A 17,420-nucleotide genomic window follows, 5' to 3' on the forward strand; every position below is an offset into this window, starting at 1 on the left:
AGGCTCCTCTGCTGCAGAGAGGGAAGTATAGGAGATAGCTCTGTGCTTTCTAGGGACTTTCTCATAGTGGAAGGATCCCAACATGGGATTTTTAAATTATTTTTCCCTCCCCTTTGTGGTGCCTGAGTATTGGTAAGGGAGTGGAACAATTCTCTGCCCCTCAGTAGTTTGTGTCTCTTAACCTTTTTAAAATAATGTTTGACCCTCAAGCTGAAAAGGTTGGGCACTGCTGTCTTTAATAAATGTTGTGTAAAATTGTCTAATTTACATAGAATCATAGGACTGGAAGGGACCTCGAGAGGTCATCTAATCCAGTCCCCTGCCCTCATGGCAGGACTAAGTATTATCTAGACCATCCCTGACTGGTGTTTGTCTAACCTCTTAAAAATCTCCAATGATGGAGATTACACAACCTCCCTAGGCAATTTATTCCAGTGCTTAACCATCCTGACAGTTAAGAAGTTTTTCCGAATGTCCAACCTAAATCTCCCTTGCTGCAATTTAAGCCCATTACTTCTGCTACATGGTGTATCTAAAACTGCATCTTGAAAGTAGGATCCTGAAATGGCCTGTATGGAAGCTAGTCTTCAGCAGCTGCTACGTTCTGTGAATAGGAAGATAGGGAAAAAGGTCTGAGTGAAAGGAAGTACAGGCAGTGTGCTCCCAACACAGAACTAGCAAGTAACAGAGGAGCAGAGATTGTATTGATAAGAGGAAATATAGTCATTAGGGCTGTCAATTAACTACTGTTAACGCATTAATTTTTTTAACACGTGTTAATCGCAGACCCTCTGGGCGGGAGGGCAGCATGAGCTGCTCCCAGGGTGACCATATTTTGTAAGGTAAAAACAGGATGGCCAGGGCTCTCCCTTGTAGGGTTAACAGATGAGAGGAAGAAAATATCGGGACACATGGGGGCGGCGGGGGGGGCGGCGGTGGAGCAAGAAAAAGGGGGGGGAGTGCTGCCGGCGGAGAAAAAAACGGGGGGGGAGCTGCCCCCTCCCCCCCGAGATCCACGCCTCCCCTGGTTGAGGCTGATCTCTCCCCCCCGAGCTCCGCACCTCCCCCAGCTGAGGCTGATCCCCACCCCTGACCTCCGTGCCTCCCCTGGCTGAGGCTGATGCCCTTTCCCCCGAGCTCCGTGTCTTCCCTGTCTGAGGCTGATGTCTCTTTCTCTCCCCACCCCCCAAGCTCTGCGCCACCCAGGGGTCAGCTCTGAAGCCAGCACTGCCCGCCAGCAGCAGATTTCTCCACTTTCCTGCTGGCGGGCAGTGCTGCCTTCAGCTGATCACCAGGGAGCAGCTGCCACCCTCTGCTCTGCCTTGCAGCCGGGACAAATGCCCAATTTTGGTGAAAAACTAGGGATGGCTGGGACAGAGCTGAAAAGGGGGCCTGTCCTGGCCAAAACAGGACGTATTGTCACCCTAGCCAGCCTGTACCCTATTGTTCCTGGCCGGCCCCTCACTCACGGGACCACCCCCCCGCGTCGTGCCCCATTGCTCTAGCCGGCCGTTCGCTCTGGGGGTACCCCATAGAGAACATGGGCCTGGCAAGCTCAGCCTCCCCGCACCAGCCTCTCCTCCTCTGCAGTATGATGAGTCCCTGAGGTAAAATCCACCCTCCCTTGCAAACAAGGGCTCACGCAGCTGAAGGGAGCCCACCTAGCTCAGTAAAAGGAGTCGAGCCTGGCGAGCCCAGGACCAGAAACCACCCTTCCAGAAGCAGCACAAGACACCTTCCTCACCCTCCTCCTGCACAAATTATTGCTTGCTCCTCCCCATTGTCACCCCCTGTCTTCCCAGGCCCTCCTCCTGCACAAGTCATTGCTTACTTCCCTCCTCCCCCCCCAACACTGAATGCTTGTTTGTCTGAGTGATTGGCTGACCAAGAAGTAGGGCTGAGTGGACTTGTAGGCTCTAAAGTTTTACATTGTTTTATTGTGAAGTGCAGTTATTCTTTTTTACATAATTTTACATTTGTAATTTCAACTTTCATGATAAAGAGATTGCACTACAGTACTTCAGTGAGGTGATCTGAAGTTTATTTACAATGCAAATGTTTGTAATAAAAAATAAATATGAAGTGAGCACTGCACACTTTGTATTCTGTGTTGTAATTGAAATCAATATATTTGAAAATGTAGAAAACATCCAAAAATATTTAAATATATGGTATTATATTATTGTTTAACAGTGCGATTAATTGCGATTAATTTTTTTAATCACGCGATTAATCGATTAATTTTTTTAATCACTTGACAGCCCTAATAGTCATACATTAATTTTTGAAATAGCAAAGGGAATACAGAAAATAAGTGACCAACTACATTTATTTTGTATAAATGTTCTCTTTGATTTTCTTTACCGATTCAGATGCTTTGATTATAGTTCCAAGATCTGGAAACACAGATATGCTTCTGTGACATCAGGCTTTCGTGTATATTCATGAACATAATGGCCATACTGTGTCAGACCATGGTCCATGTATCCTGTCTTCCAATAGTGAATAGTGCCAGTTGCTTCAGAGAGAATGGACAGGGCAATTATAGAGTGATCAATCCCCTGTTGTCCGTTCCCAGGTTCTGGCAGTCAGAGGTTTAGGGACACACCTGGAGCATGGGTTATGTCCCTAACCATCTTGGCTAATATCTTCCATGAATTTATCTAATGCCTTTTTGAACTCAGTTATACTTTTGGCCTTCACAACATCCCCTGGCAATGAGTTCCACAGGCTGACTATGCATTGTGTGAAGTACTTCCTTATGTTATTTCATTGAGTGTACCCCATTGATTCTTGTGTTATGTGAAGGGGTAAATAACGTTTCCCTATTCACTTTCTCCACTCATACATTATTTAAAGATCTCTATACTATTCCCCCTTAGTCGTCTCTCTCCTGAGCCGAACCATCTTAATCTTTTTCATCTCTCCTCATATGGAAACTGTTCCATACCCCTAACCATTTTTGTTGCCCTTCTGTATAATTTTTCCAGTTCTAATGTATTGTTTTTGAGATGTATCCCTTTCCCTAATGGTTCCTGATATTTTATTAGCTTATTTTGTCTGCCGCTGCACATAGAGCAGATGTTCTCAGAGAAGTAGCTATGATGACTGGTGTCTTTCTTGAGTGGTAACAGCTAATTTAGACCCCATCATTTTGGATGTACCGTGTGCATTACTTTGCATTTGTCAAAATTGAATTTCATCTGACATTTTGTTGTCTAGTCATCCAGTTTAGTGAGATCTCTTTGTAACTCTTCACAGTCAGCTTAAGGACTTAACCGTCTTGAGTATTTTTGTATCATCAGCGAACTTAGCCACTTCACTTTTTACTTCCTTTTCCAAATAATTTATGAATATGTTGAACAGCACAAGTCCCAGTACAGATCCTTGAGGGACCCTGCTACTCTACTACTTTCCATTGTGAAAACTGACTCTTTATTCCTACTCTTTGCTTTCTGTCTTTTAACCAGTTACTGATCCTTGAAAGGACCTTCCCTCTTATCCCATGACTGCTTACTTTGCTTAAGAGCCTTTGGTGAGGGATCTTGGTAAAGGCTTTCCAAAAATCAAGATACACTATGCCAACTGGATCACCCTTGTCCACGTGCTTGTTGACACCCTCAAAGAATTCTAATAGATTGGTGAGACATGATTTCCCTTTACAAAAGCCATGTTGACTCATCCCCAGTATATTGTGTTCATGTATGTGTCTGATAATTCTGTTCTTTACTATAATTTCAACCAGTTTGTCTGGTACTAAAGTTAGGCTTACCGGCCTTTATTTGCTAAAATTGTCTCTGGAGCCTTTTTTTTTTTTTTTTTAATCGGCATTATCTGAGTAATCCTCCAGTCATCTGGTATAGAGGCTGATTTAATCGATAGGTTATGTTCCACAGTGAGTTCTTCAGTATCATATCTGAGTTCCTTCAAAACTCTTGGGGGAATACCATCTGGTTCTAGTGATTTATTACTGTTTAATTTATCAATTTGTTCCAAAATATACCCTCCTGAAACCTCAGTGTGCAGCAGTTACTCAGATTTTTCAACTAAAAAGAGTGGCTCAGGGTTGGGAATCTCCCTCCCATTCGCTGCAATGAAGACTGAAGGAAAGAATTTATTTAGCTTCTCCACAATGGCCTCATCTTTCTTGAGTGCTCCTTTAGTACCATGATTGTCCAGTGGCCCCACTCATTGTTGGCAGGCTTCCTGCATCTGATGTAATTTAAAAAAATGCTGTTTTGCTATTTGCTCTTCAAATTCTTTTTTGATCTGCCTAATTATTTTACACTTGACCTTCTGGACTTTATGCTCCTTTCTATTTTCCTCTGTAGGATTTGACTTTCATTTTTTTAAAGGATGCCTTTTTGCTTCTAACTGCCTCTTTTACTCTGCTGTTTAACCATGTTGGTATTATTTTGGTCCTCTTACTGTTTTTGTTTTTTATTTGGGGTATACATTTAGTTTACTCTTTATTTATGGTCTTTTTTTCCATGCAGCTTGCAGGCATTTAACTCTTCTGACTGTTCCTTTTAATTTCCATTTAACTAGCTCCCTCATTTTTTGTATAGTTCCCCCTTTTTGAAGTTAAATTCTACTATGGTGGGTTCTTTTGTTATTCTTCCCCCCTTCTGCCCTCCGATTGTTAAATTAAATTAAATTACATTGTGGTCGCTATCACCAAGTGGTTCAGCTATATTCAAAATCAAAAATATCAAAAATTGCCTCTCCTTTTGTGGGTTCCAGGACTAGCTGCTCCAAGAAGCAGTCATTAATGGTGTCCAGAAATTTTATCTCTGCATCCTGTCCTGTGGTGAGACAAACCCAGTAAGCATAGAGTTAGTTGAAATCCCCCTTATTATTGGGTTTTCTGTTTTTGTAGTCTCTCTAATCTCCTTGAGCGTTTGTCACTCACCATCCTGGTCAAGTGGTCGGTAGTATATTCCTACTGCTATACTCCTTTTAATTGATTTTCAAGTTGCAGTTTTAGTTACAGACCATTTTACACAAAACCAATTAATAAGAACCTTGAATCATGCTTTGTGGACTTATTCCCTCCTTCAGTCCCTTTTGAGTACGTTTCATTCTTCTTTTGAGTGACATGGACTGGAATTGTCTCAGATAAGTGAATTTTGGAAATGAATGAAGTTCTTCTTCGAGTGATTGCTCATGTATATTCCACAGTAGGTGTGCTTGCTCGCTACGTGCACCGGTGCCGGAAGTTTTTCCCTTAGCAGTACCCGTACTGGGGGAGCACCGCGGCCCCTGGAGTGGCGCCTGTATATCGTGCTATAAGGGGAGCCACGGGCTCCCCCCACTCTCCGTTCCTTCTTGCCGCCAGTGAAGGTAGTTGGAACTTTGTGCTCCAGTTCTGCTGCAGCCCTTCTTCTCGACCTTAGTGGTACCATTCATGGATCGTTCTTCAGTTGTTAGTGGGCTCGGGGCATGCCCTGTGCCCCAGGCTTCAAGTCGTGCGACTCTTGTCGCCGTTCTATGCCCAGGAGTGACCCTCACGCTGAGTGTCTTCGCTTCCTGGGTGAGACTTACATTAGTGACCGTTGCAAGATCTGCAGGTCGTTCAAGCCAAGGACCAAGAAGGAGAGAGATTTTAGACTAGGCCTACACGGGGGGGGGGGGGGGGGGGAGAGGGGGTCGATTTAAGACTAATAGCGTAGCTGAATTCGATGTATCCGAGCCGACTTACCCTGCTGTGAGGACGGTGGCAAATCGACTGCTGCGGCTCCCCCGTCGACGGCACTTACTCCTACATGGGCTGGTGGAGTACGCGCGTCGATTCGGGGATCGATTGTCGCATCCCGACGAGACGCGATAATTCGATCCCCGAGAGATCGATTTCTACCCGCCGATCCAGGCGGGTAGTGAAGACAAGCCCTTAGACTTCGAGCTCTCCTGATGGAGTTGGCACTGGCCCCAACGCCGGTACTCAGATCGGACTCGGCGCCGGCCACCGCGTCGTCGGTACGTAGCGAGGCCCATTCAACCAGTCGGTGCCACTCTCCCTCTAGAAAGCAAGGGAAGGGCCCGGCCTCGCAACGACGCTGTGATAAGGATAAGGGGGAGGCTGGTCCCGCGCTGGGCAACCCTTGGTCCCCCCCCGGGCTCAAGGCTCCAACTCGTGTGGAGCAGAGCAGCCCGGTACCGTCGGCCCAGGCATCCCCACCGGTACAGATGCCGTTGATGCCGAGGGCGATGCAGGCTGCGAAGGACATTATGTCCCTGCCTGTCCCGAGCGCACAACCGGGTATGGGCCCCAGGTCTCGAGGCAAGTCTCCATTGGGTGCCCACCAGACCTCTCCAGCCAGCCGCAGTTCCCGGTCCGAGGATCGCTCCCCGCACTGCTCGGCGCGCAGCGGCCGCTCGTCTTGCAGCTCCCGCCCACCATCGATGCCGGCCAGATCGTCTGGGCCGCCGTCGGGACGGGAGTCGCGGGGACCCTCTACGCCGCCTGCCAGCGAGCGTAGGCACCGAGAGAGGCACTGGGAACACTCACATGCGAGGCGTGGGTACCGAAGCCACTCTCGACGGGACAGACATTGTCGTTCCCGTTCCAGCTCCCGCTCGACTAGACGTCACGCCCTAGACTCCCGCCGGGGCACCTCGGCGTCAAGGGACCGGGCCTCGCATCGCTGTCACGGGTACCGAAGCAGTTCGTCGGGTGGGTACTGGTCCTCGAGGTCCAGGTCCCGAGGGAGACGACATCACAGGCACCGTTCCTACCGCTCCTGGGGCACCGAGCGTTCTTCGGCACCCATCCTCGGTCCGCGCCATTCAGCCGGGACACATACTGCCATTGGGCACTCAGCCGGGCCAATGGCAGGGGACCCTGTGGCAAGGACAGTGGTGCCAGTGGGCACCATGGCCACCGGCGCCAGCCCAGACGGGGGCCCGTTCGGTCGCCGGAGCATCCCAGGCTCCATCGGCCTTGTCCGGCCGCCCAAGGGACAAGTCGGCGGGTCACGAGTCGGCGGACCTGCGCCCGGACTCTGATCTGGGGCTCAACGCCCGGGCACCGACCGAGGCGCTCAGCTCCATGCAGGCCCTTTCCCCGGCACTGGACGACACCATAGCGGCGCCTCCGCCATCAGTCCCGCAGGAGGACTTCAAGGCGCACCAAGACCTGCTAAAGTGGGTGGTATCCAGCCTCCAGCTGCAGGCCGAGTAGATGGAGGGTCTGTCTGATTTCCTCTTTAACGTCCTGTCTCTCTGGGCACGGGGCCGCGTGGCCCTGCCTCTGCACCAGGGTATTGCCAACATCTCAAACTCCCTGTGGCAAACTCCTGCCTCCTTGGTTCCAATCTCCAAGAAGGCTGGGAGGAAGAACTTTGTGCTGGCGAAGGACCATGAATACCTTTATTCCCACCCGGCACCCAACTCACTCGTGGTGGAATTGGTAAACCACAGAGAGCGTCAGGGCCAGCCCGTGCCCACCCCCAAAATCAAGGAAGCCAGGAGAGTAGACTCCTTTGACAGAAAATTTTATTCGTCGGCTAGTTTCCAGCTTCGGGTAGCCAACCACCAGGCCCTACTGAGCAGGTACGACTTTAACCTGTGGGAGTCTCTGCCTAAGTTTGAGCCCCTCCTCCCGGACCGGGACAGGAAGGACTTCAAGGCTCTGGTGGAAGAGGGGTCGGCAGCAGCTAAAGTGGCCCTGCAAGCGGCGTCGGATGCTGCGGACACGGCGGCCCACTCGATGGCTTCCGCAATTTCCATGCGCAGGGCGTTGTGGCTCCTGCTGTCGGGGCTGTCGACGGAGGCCCAATCCCTGATGCAGGACCTCCCATTAGATGGCAAGGCGCTCTTCGCAGACCAGATGGACATCAGACTGCATGGGATGAAAGATTCCCGCACCACCTTGCAGACCTTGGGCCTCTACGTCCCTCCGGCTAAGGACAAGGCCAAATCGCTTCTGGTGGCTCAACCTGCGAGGAGCAAATATGAGGCCCCGTACAAAAGACCCAGAGACCAGAAACATCGGTCTCAGCGGCAGTCCCGCTCTGCCCCGCAGCCTGGACCCTCTAAGGGCGAGAGGCAGGGAAAGAGGTGTTTTTGATTATTTGCAGGGGGGCATCAGGCCTGTTGCCAGGGAAATCCCCCGATTAATAAAGTTTGTGTTCTGCAACCGATTGCCTGACTTCCACAGGGCGTGGTCCCGCATAACTTTGGATCAGTGGGTCCTCAGTACCATTTCCAAGGGCTACGTGTTGCAGTTCACCTCACCCCCCACCAAATCACCCCCCCTACATGATGGCCCCAGGGGACCCGGAACATGTCCGCCTCCTGGGTCAGGAAGTGGATTGGCTGCTTCACCTGGGGGCGGTGGAAAGGGTACCGATAGAGTTCCATGGCAAAGGGTTCTACTCCCGATACTTCCTGATCCCGAAGGCGAAAGGGGGTCTTAGGCCCATTCTGGACCTGCGCGACCTAACAGGTTCCTAACCTGTTCCAAGTTGCGCATGGTATCCCTGGCTTCTATTATCCCCTCCCTGGACCCGGGGGACTGGTACGCGGCCCTGGACCTTCAGGATGCGTATTTTCACGTCCATATTTTCGAGGGGCACAGGCACTTCCTCCGATTCATGGTGGGGATGGACCACTACCAGTTTGCGGTCCTCCCCTTTGGCCTATCCATGGCTCCCAGAGTTTTCACGAAATGTATGTCCGTGGTGGCGGCCTACCTCAGGCGGGAGGGGGTACAAATCTTCCCTTACCTGGACGACTGGCTCCTCAAGGAAGAGTCTCGCTTCGAAGTAGAGTCCCACGTGGAGCTGCTCCTGTCAACATGCGCCGATCTAGGCCTTGTCGTGAACGAGACCAAATCAACATTAGTGCCCGTTCAGCGCATAGAGTTCATTGGGGCCCTGCTGGACTCCTCGAGGGCCACAGCCTTTCTCCCCCTGGACAGGTTCGAGAACCTAAGGGATCTCATCGCCTCGGTCACAGCCTTCCCAGTGACCACGGCGAGGGCGTGTCTTCGGATTCTGGGACACATGGCTGTGTGCACTTACGTGGTCCGCCATGCCAGACTCCGTATGAGGCCCCTCCAGATATGGTTGGCCTCCCAATTCTCCCAAGCTCGGGGCGGTCTGGACAAGGTGCTCACGGTTCCGTCCCCAATACTAGGTTCCCTTCTATGGTGGTCCTGCCCGAGCAATATGCTGAAAGGGGTTCCCTTCAGGGAGGCCAACCCCTCCATAGACCTGATGTCCAATGCTTCGGACCTTGGCTGGGGAGCCCACATGGGAGATGTGCAAACCCAGGGAACGTGGTCGACCCCGGACTTGTCCCTTCACATAAATGTCAAGGAGCTCAGGGCGGTACAATTGGCGTGCGTAGCTTTCCTCACGCACCTCGGGGACAGGGTGATCAGAATCCTCATGGACAACACCGCCGCCATGTATTATATCAACAGGCAAGGCGGGACTCGCTCCCTGGCCTTCTGCCAGGAAACCCTGAACCTATGGGAGTTCTGTTTAGCCCATGATATCTCCCTGAGGGCGGCTCACCTCCCAGGCGTCCACAATACGCAAGCGGACCGCCTCAGCAGGGTCTCTCCCCCCAGTATGAGTGGTCGCTCCACTCGGAGGTCACTCACCGGCTCTTCCGAGAGTGGGGAGTTCCCCAGATGGACCTGTTTGCAACCCGCCAGAACCGGCGTTGCCCCTGGTTCTGCTCCAGGGGAGGGGTGGGGGAAGGCGCGATCTCCGACGCGTTCCTCCTGAGCTGGTCGGGCCAACTCCTATATGCCTTCCCCCCGTTTCCCCTCATCGCCAAGGTCCTTCAGAAGGTGAAAGCGGACAAGGCGAGAGTCATTCTCATAGCCCCGGCGTGGGCCCGCCAGCACTGGTATGGGCCCCTCCTACACCTCTTGGTGGCCCCCCTGAGGGCGCTACCGCTCCGCTCGGACCTCCTCTCCCAGGACGGGGGGGCGCCTCCTCCATCCCAATCTGGCCGCGCTCCACCTGACAGCGTGGCTGCTCCATGGCTGAATGAGGAGGAGAACAGGTGTTCGGAGCAGGTAAGGCGAGTCCTCCTGGAAAGCAGGAAGCCGTCCACGTGTCAGACGTTTGTGGCAAAGTGGTCCAGGTTCGCCAGGTGGGCGAGTGAGCGGGGAGTCTCCCCTTCCACCGCACCTCTCCTGGACTACCTCTTATCCCTTAGGGCCCAGGGACTGGCACCTGCCTCAGGGTGCATCTCGCGGCCATATCGGCCTTCCACCCACCGGTGCAGGGGCGCTCGGGCTTCTCCCACTCAATGACCTCCCGTTTCCTGAAGGGTCTTGACCGTTCGTTCCCGTACGCTAGGCCCCCCGTGCCGCAATGGGACCTCAACCTGGTCTTGTCCTGTCTCATGGGGCCCCCCTTTGAACCCCTAGCCACGTGTTCCTGGTCGCACCTCTCGTGGAAGGTGGCCTTCCTCGTGGCGATCACGTCGGCCCGACGTGTCTCGGAACTCAGGGCCTTAACCTCAGAAACCCCTTATATGGTTTTCCATAGGGATAAAGTCCAGCTCCGCCCACACCCGGCGTTCCTCCCGAAGGTGGTCTCCGTCTTCCATATGGAGCAGAGCATCTTTCTCCCCGTGCTCTGTTCTAAGCCCCACTCCTCTAACGAGGAACGCCACCTCCACACGCTCAATGTGCGTAGGGCGTTGGCTTTTTATCTGGATCGGACTAAGCCGTTCCGGAAATCCTCTCAACTCTTTATTGCCTCGGCCGAGCGGGCAAAAGGGCAGCCTATCTCCACCCAGCGGCTTTCCCGCTGGATCACCGCATGCATACGCACGTGCTATGATCTGGCAGGGATTCCCCCGCCACCAATCATCAGGGCATACTCTACGAGGGTTCAGGCCTCATCAGCTGCCTATGTAGCCCATGTCCCCATCCAGGACATTTGTAGGGCGGCCACTTGGGCCTCAGTTCACACATTTACTTCGCATTACGTGATCGTCTCCCAGTCTAGGGATGACGCTGGGTTCGGCAGGGCGGTACTTTGTCCCGAACCATCGTGAACTCCTACCCACCTCCAACAGATATTGCTTGGAATCACCTACTGTGGAATACACATGAGCAATCACTCGAAGAAGAAAGGACAGTTACCTGTTCCATAACTGGCGTTCTTCGAGATGTGTTGCTCATGTCTATTCCACACTCCGCTCTCCTTCCTCTCTGTCAGAGTTGTCCGGCAAGAAGGAACCGAAGGTGGGGGGAGCCCGGGGCTCCCCTTATAGCACGATATATAGGCGCCACTCCAGGGTCGCCGCGGGGCTCCCCCAGTACGGGTACTGCTAAGGGAAAAACTTCCGCCACCGGTGCACGTGGCAAGCATGCACACCTACTGTAGGGCCCAGGACTAAGCCCTGGCCTTGAACTCAAGGCCACCAGATTTTCTGCCTCTGGTGATTCAGTTTCTCTTGACAATTTGGTTTTATAACTTTTTAATTTTTATTCATTTTCATGCAATAGTGACTTATCTGTCCTCTTCCTCCTTCCCCCCTCGCTCCCAAGCAGGTATTTGGCAGCATGGTGGTTTCAATCTGCTGCAGCACCTTGTCTCCAGGACTGCAGTGTCTTCAAACACCAGACTATGTAAACAGTGCTCCCTATGGCAGCATTTACAGGTTCTGCAAAGGGCAAATCTTGCACTGCATGCTGACCCCCTGGGTACAGGCCTCAGATTTGGATCCGCAAGTCAAGTCCTCCCTTGCTTCCAGGAGCCATGACTCAAATGCAGAAAAGCTCAGGCAGGAGCTTCTGAGCACTTCAGAAGGAGAGAGGGAGAGAGAATTTAAAGATGAAGAGAACACAGTTGCTTTTCCAAGAACATTAGAGAAATTAGCAGCTGAAATAGCATGGTGGCCTCTGCCCTCAGTGTCAAAGCCAGCATAGCAGTCCATCAGTCGCTACCAGTACTGGAGGTGTCCAAGAAGGGACCAGTTGCCTTAACGGAAGTAAAAATCTGAAGCAGAAATTTCCAAGGAAATCTAGATGCATTTTTTCCCAAGCCAACAAAATTGTCAGCATGACAAAGACAAAAAGAGCATTGTGTGAGAGCGCTCATGATTCCTGCACAAGACTCTTCCTTTTGATCCACCTGCTGCTTCCAGTCTTAAGAAAAAACTGGCGGTAGTCACAGCACAGGCATAGGTCTCAAGTTACACACTTACACAACAAGCCAGTGTCCTGTCCAGTGAAGCAGACCTATTCATAACTAGAGAGCTGCTGGAGAGAATTCATACCTACCAATTTTTTGAAATCTAGAGAAACTTTTGAACCAAATGTAGAGAATTGCTCACGTAGGGGACAAAGACATATCTCTGGCCATACTTTTACCATCATGGAAAAGATCCAGAGCTTCATTGCATCAGTCATTTCTTGGCAGTGGTCATCCATAGCCATTTATCTCCGATAGCTAGGATTGCTGGTGTCGTACATTGGCTTCTTTCGCAGAGTGGATTTCTCAAAATGAAGTGCAGAAATTGCTTCTGAGAACGTGGAACCACACACCTTATACAATGCAAAATTAGTGTCATTCCCACATCATATCCAAATAGTCAGCATGTGGACAGAGCATGCTGTACAGGGATTGGTTCCTACAAAGTGACCAAGCCAATCCCAAAACGTGTGATACAATATATAGTAAATACAATATAATGTGTAAATCTATATAAAGGAAAAGATTTTCTGTGTAACTTTGGATGTGTGGTATTTCCTATACCCACCCACTAATCTTGAGTCTGATCAACTCAGCGTAGCTTTGCTGTATACCAAATAAAAATATCTCAGTGAAAAAATCTGAAGTCGAACTGAGTTCTTGGGAAGCTGAGTGGAAAGAAGTCTTGGAGGGAATCCCAACAGGCAGTTTAAGTACAAATAACATGCAGAAAGTCAACCTAATTTTCATTCTAGACCATTGCATATTCACTGTGTAAGCAAGTTTTGTAAGGTGGGGAGCATATCTAGAAGACAAATTTCCAAAATCTGAGTACACATCAGTGTCAAAGCCAGCATAGCAGTCCATCAGTCGCTACCAGTACTGGAGGTGTCCAAGAAGGGACCAGTTGCCTTAACGGAAGTAAAAAACTGAAGCAGAAATTTCCAAGGAAATCTAGATGCATTTTTTCCCAAGCCAACAAAATTGTCAGCATGACAAATAATACAAACCTCACTCCCCACAAACATGGCCATATGGAATCAGACCAGTGGTCCATTGAGTCCAATATCCTGACAATAGCATTGGCCAATACCAGCTGTTCCAGAAGAATGTGAAACTACGTAGCAGCGAATTATAATAATAATCACAAAGTTCTAGTGATCTCAGCTACCTTATTGTTTCTCCAGAATGTTTGATAGAAGCCCTACAACCAAGCACAATAGAAATGCAGGTACCAGCCCTAGTGGTATTCTGTATGTAGCACAACAGACTCTCCATTTGAGTATCAGATGCCAAGATTAATCAATGGAAGACTAGCCATGCTTCTGACTGGCTCTTATTACCTCTAATAGGTAGTTTTTGGAATTGATTCCCCGTCTCTAAAAGAACCACAATATCAAATTACTCTTGTAGCTTCAGAAAATTTTCTGTTCAAGTAAGTTCCTTTTTCCACTATTCCTGGAAATAGTTCTTCCATCATTTTGTTCTAACCGTTAGTACTCCTTTGGAAGAGTATGCCATAAATGGGCTTTCATGGGACTTAGAAGATATCTCAAACATATGGAGTTCACATGCCAGGTGTCTCTTTTCATCTCATTAAGTCCAAAACGCTAAGGCCTTAGGGCCTCAGAATTGCCTCAGGCGAGATGTTAAAATTGTGCACCAGCTGGTATGCTAGGCAACCGGCAGAACTTATTCACAGGTCATGAGCCTAGTCTGAGGATGATTTTAAAAGTACGTTTTTTCCATTCCTTTGCTTCCTTTGGTAGGAAGGTACAGCTGAGTTGGTTCCCAGATAATGCCTTGTCATTCCTGCCTGTTATCTACTATAATAATTAAAACTCTGCTTGTTCTGCCCCACACTTCTGTGATTCACTGCTCGCTACTTCTGTTAGTGATGAATGAGGAGAGAAGCTGCGCAACAGAATATGTAATTTACCTGATAATTGTCTTTTTGTTGCGTAGCTTCTCTCCTCATTCAGCCCACTTGGATAGTCTAGTACAGGGGTCGGTAACCTTTCGGAAGTGGTGTGCCGAGTCTTCATTTATTCACTTTAATTTAAGGTTTCGCGTGCCAGTAATACATTTTAACATTTTTAGAAGATCTTTCTATAAGTCTATAATATATAACTGAACTATTGTTGTTTGTAAAGTAAATAACGTTTTTAAAATGTTTAAGAAACTTCATTTAAAAATTAAATTAAAATGCAGAGCCCCCCAGACCAGTGGCTAGGACCCGGGCAGTGTGAGTGCCACTGAAAATCAGCTCACATGCCGCCTTCGGCACGCGTGCCATAGGTTGCCTACCCCTGGTCTAGTAAATGACCAAACTACAAATGGAAATCTTTCTCTAAAGGAAAATGTAGACATATTCTCTAAAGGTTAAATAATGCATTATATCAGGTTGTCTTGATGCTAATAATCGGTTGCTAGAATGTTTCTTCAGCTTTGGAAGAATTTTTCTGGTGGCCTGGTTAATTCATTGTATCAGGTTGTCTTGATGCTTAGATTAGATTATACCTGGGTTAGCATTTTGGCAAACTCTGGTTCCAGGTGCTTAGCCAGTGATTTAGACTTGATTGACTTTCTTTAAAACTTCAGCAGCAAATATTTACTGTTTAAATATTTTTTAAAAAATTAATTTAAACGGTTTTACTAAATTATAGTAAGTTTGGGCTTTAATATATGTTGTAATTTTAAATAGGTTTATTTTTTAAAAGAAAAATTGATTTAATTTAAATAAAAATCCAATTTAAGTAAAAAAAAAAAACTGATTTAAATTAAAAAATTCATTTTTTTTTAAAATCACAAATTGTATCCACCCTGGTTGGGATAGCATTTACCCATTAGTGATTAATGAAGAGGGAAGCTGCTAACAGAAAATTACCAGATAAGAAATTTCTGATTTTCTTTGATTGCACTCTTCAATAAGAAAAATATGTTACATTTGTATATTTAAAAGGTGCTTCATAAACCGTTAAAGAAAACAAACTATTTGATACACACACACACTTAACAATAACTATAGCAGAGCTATGGCACTGTGCTATAATTTATATATAATATAAAAAAATAAAATGTGTGTAGACCTACCATCTAAGTAATGGTCTGTTTTGGGTATATAAGTTTGTTTAGAAATGAATAAGTTCTAATTGAAATTGAGTTTATTCTTGTGAATAAAAAAAACAAGTCTAGCAAATTATGGAAAAGTTTATTTGCTTTTATATTACTTGTATGGAGATCATTCACCTCTTGGCACAGAGGATGTGGATCACATTTAGTATTTTATTGCAAATCTAGCAGAATTTTAATGGCACAACTTTTAAGTCTGAGAATAGTTCAGTTTTGTAGAAATTAATAAAATGGCCTAATATATATTACCTTTCTGAGGTAGGGCAAAAAGTATCAAACTTGTAAGCTTTTTTATCACTTGGTATTCTAAAACATAAATTTGTCAAACTTAACAAAATCATGCATATAAAGTAGAAATGTTAATGCTTTCTTCAAGGATTATAAGTGTATTCTGTCCCATGTAGTTTTGTTACCTGAAAAGTTACCATGTACATTTTTCCGTTGTGCAGGGGAACGTCCATTTCAGTGTACATTGTGTGATAAAGCTTTTAACCAGAAGAGTGCCCTTCAGGTGCATATGAAAAAGCACACAGGAGAGAGGCCTTACAAATGTGATTACTGTGCAATGGGCTTTACACAGAAAAGCAATATGAAACTCCATATGAAACGAGCTCATGGCTATGCTGGTAGGTAACATGATACTTAGTAATGTTAAGCACACATTTTTGAAGCAGAGATCAGTGAGTGGCTTCAGTATTCCCTTGGCTCTGTAGTGTAGGTGGGGACAATCTAAAACATAGAATGCAGATGATATACAGTTGTGCACAACTGGTGTTACCCAGTTCTAGTGAAATGCTCCATTCCCTTTGACTGTTTTTTTTTTCTTTTCAAAGACATGTTCTGCTTTATGAACCAAAATAATTTGTGCATCTTCCTCATTCCTTGTTTTTGTTGTATTTGCAGTAGTCTTCCATTATCTGTATTAGTCATTCCTTTCTTTCTCTGTTACATTACAATAGGTACTATACAAGAATCTGCCAGTCAGCAAGAACAAGAAGGGGAAGATATTAATCGTGCTTTGAATTTAGAAGAGGTTGTTCAAGAATCTTCAAATGAGTGGCAGAGTATAAGCAATGTTTTTCGATGACACCTTAGTTGAAAGCTTTGCTTTCAGGACTTGAATTTCTCAACATATGTTTTGAAAAAAGTAAAGCATATGGATTTTACAGTTGATGCTTCAAGCATTGAAAATATTAACAATAGAATAATATATTATAGTTTTTTTAATTATTTACAAAAGTACTTAAAAAGAATCATTGTTTTTGCAAGCTTGTGGGAAAATATTGAAAAAACATCAATTAATCTGTGTTAAATTGTCTACAAATCAATGAACTCAGGTAATACTACATGCGGTTTCATCTTCTAATCCACAGACAGTATATCTAGTTGAACAATTAACTGGAACTTCATATCAGGAAAGAGTGATTCCCTTGTATTAGTAAAGAAGATGAAAAGTAACTTCATGGGAAAACCATGAAAATTGTCATTTACTTTTTTATTTTATTTTTTTAATGTATAGCAAAAATGTTTGAGGTTAGAAAGAAAAGTGTTATGATAGAGATGCATGCAGTACAGAATTAATTTTTACAATGCACAGTAAAATGTTAAATTTCTGTTCTTAGTTTCTTTTGGTGCATTTGAGGAATTTTGGAAAGTGAATTGCCCTTGCATTAAATGGTATTTATGTAGCTAATCTCTTGAGAGGTGACCGGGCTATTTCCATTCCAGTTGTAGAGACAGTCATTAGTTTTTTCCATCAAAATGTCTGAGGCTTCAAACTCAGCAATAAACATTCAAAGAAAATCCAAACTAAAAGAGATTAAACTGATTGAACGCCCCTGTTTTTAGGTTTGCCGTAAGGATCAGCAGGCAGATACTTGAGTATTTGTGGAAAGCACAAGCCATATTCTAAAGTTGGGAGGTAACCTAAAATTGTACATTTTAATAGCAGACTGGAAGTAAGCTGCAGTACAGGTCACCTCAGTTAACATAAAAGTAATCTGTACTGTAGACCTTTTTAGTTCCAAATCTGTAAAAGTATCATTATTTTCTCATGCATCAATTCTGAAAGCATTTTACTGTGGTGTTTGTTTTTTTTGGTGTGTATGTGGTTTCCCCTCT

At 46.9% G+C, this 17,420-nt stretch overlaps 1 protein-coding gene across 1 annotated transcript in view; it reads left to right on the forward strand.

Moving 5' to 3' along the window:
• Positions 1-16,386, forward strand: part of ZNF236 (zinc finger protein 236) — a 195,569-nt gene extending 179,183 nt beyond the window's left edge. Inside the window, exons 32-33 of the mRNA XM_065398160.1 lie at positions 15,749-15,925; positions 16,259-16,386. Of these exons, the coding sequence (XP_065254232.1) occupies positions 15,749-15,925; positions 16,259-16,386 (305 nt within the window). The remainder of the gene's footprint in view (positions 1-15,748; positions 15,926-16,258) is intronic.
• Positions 16,387-17,420: the final 1,034 nt, after the last annotated feature.

This window comes from Emys orbicularis, chromosome 2, assembly GCF_028017835.1.
Source record: "Emys orbicularis isolate rEmyOrb1 chromosome 2, rEmyOrb1.hap1, whole genome shotgun sequence".
NCBI lineage: Eukaryota > Metazoa > Chordata > Testudines > Emydidae > Emys > Emys orbicularis.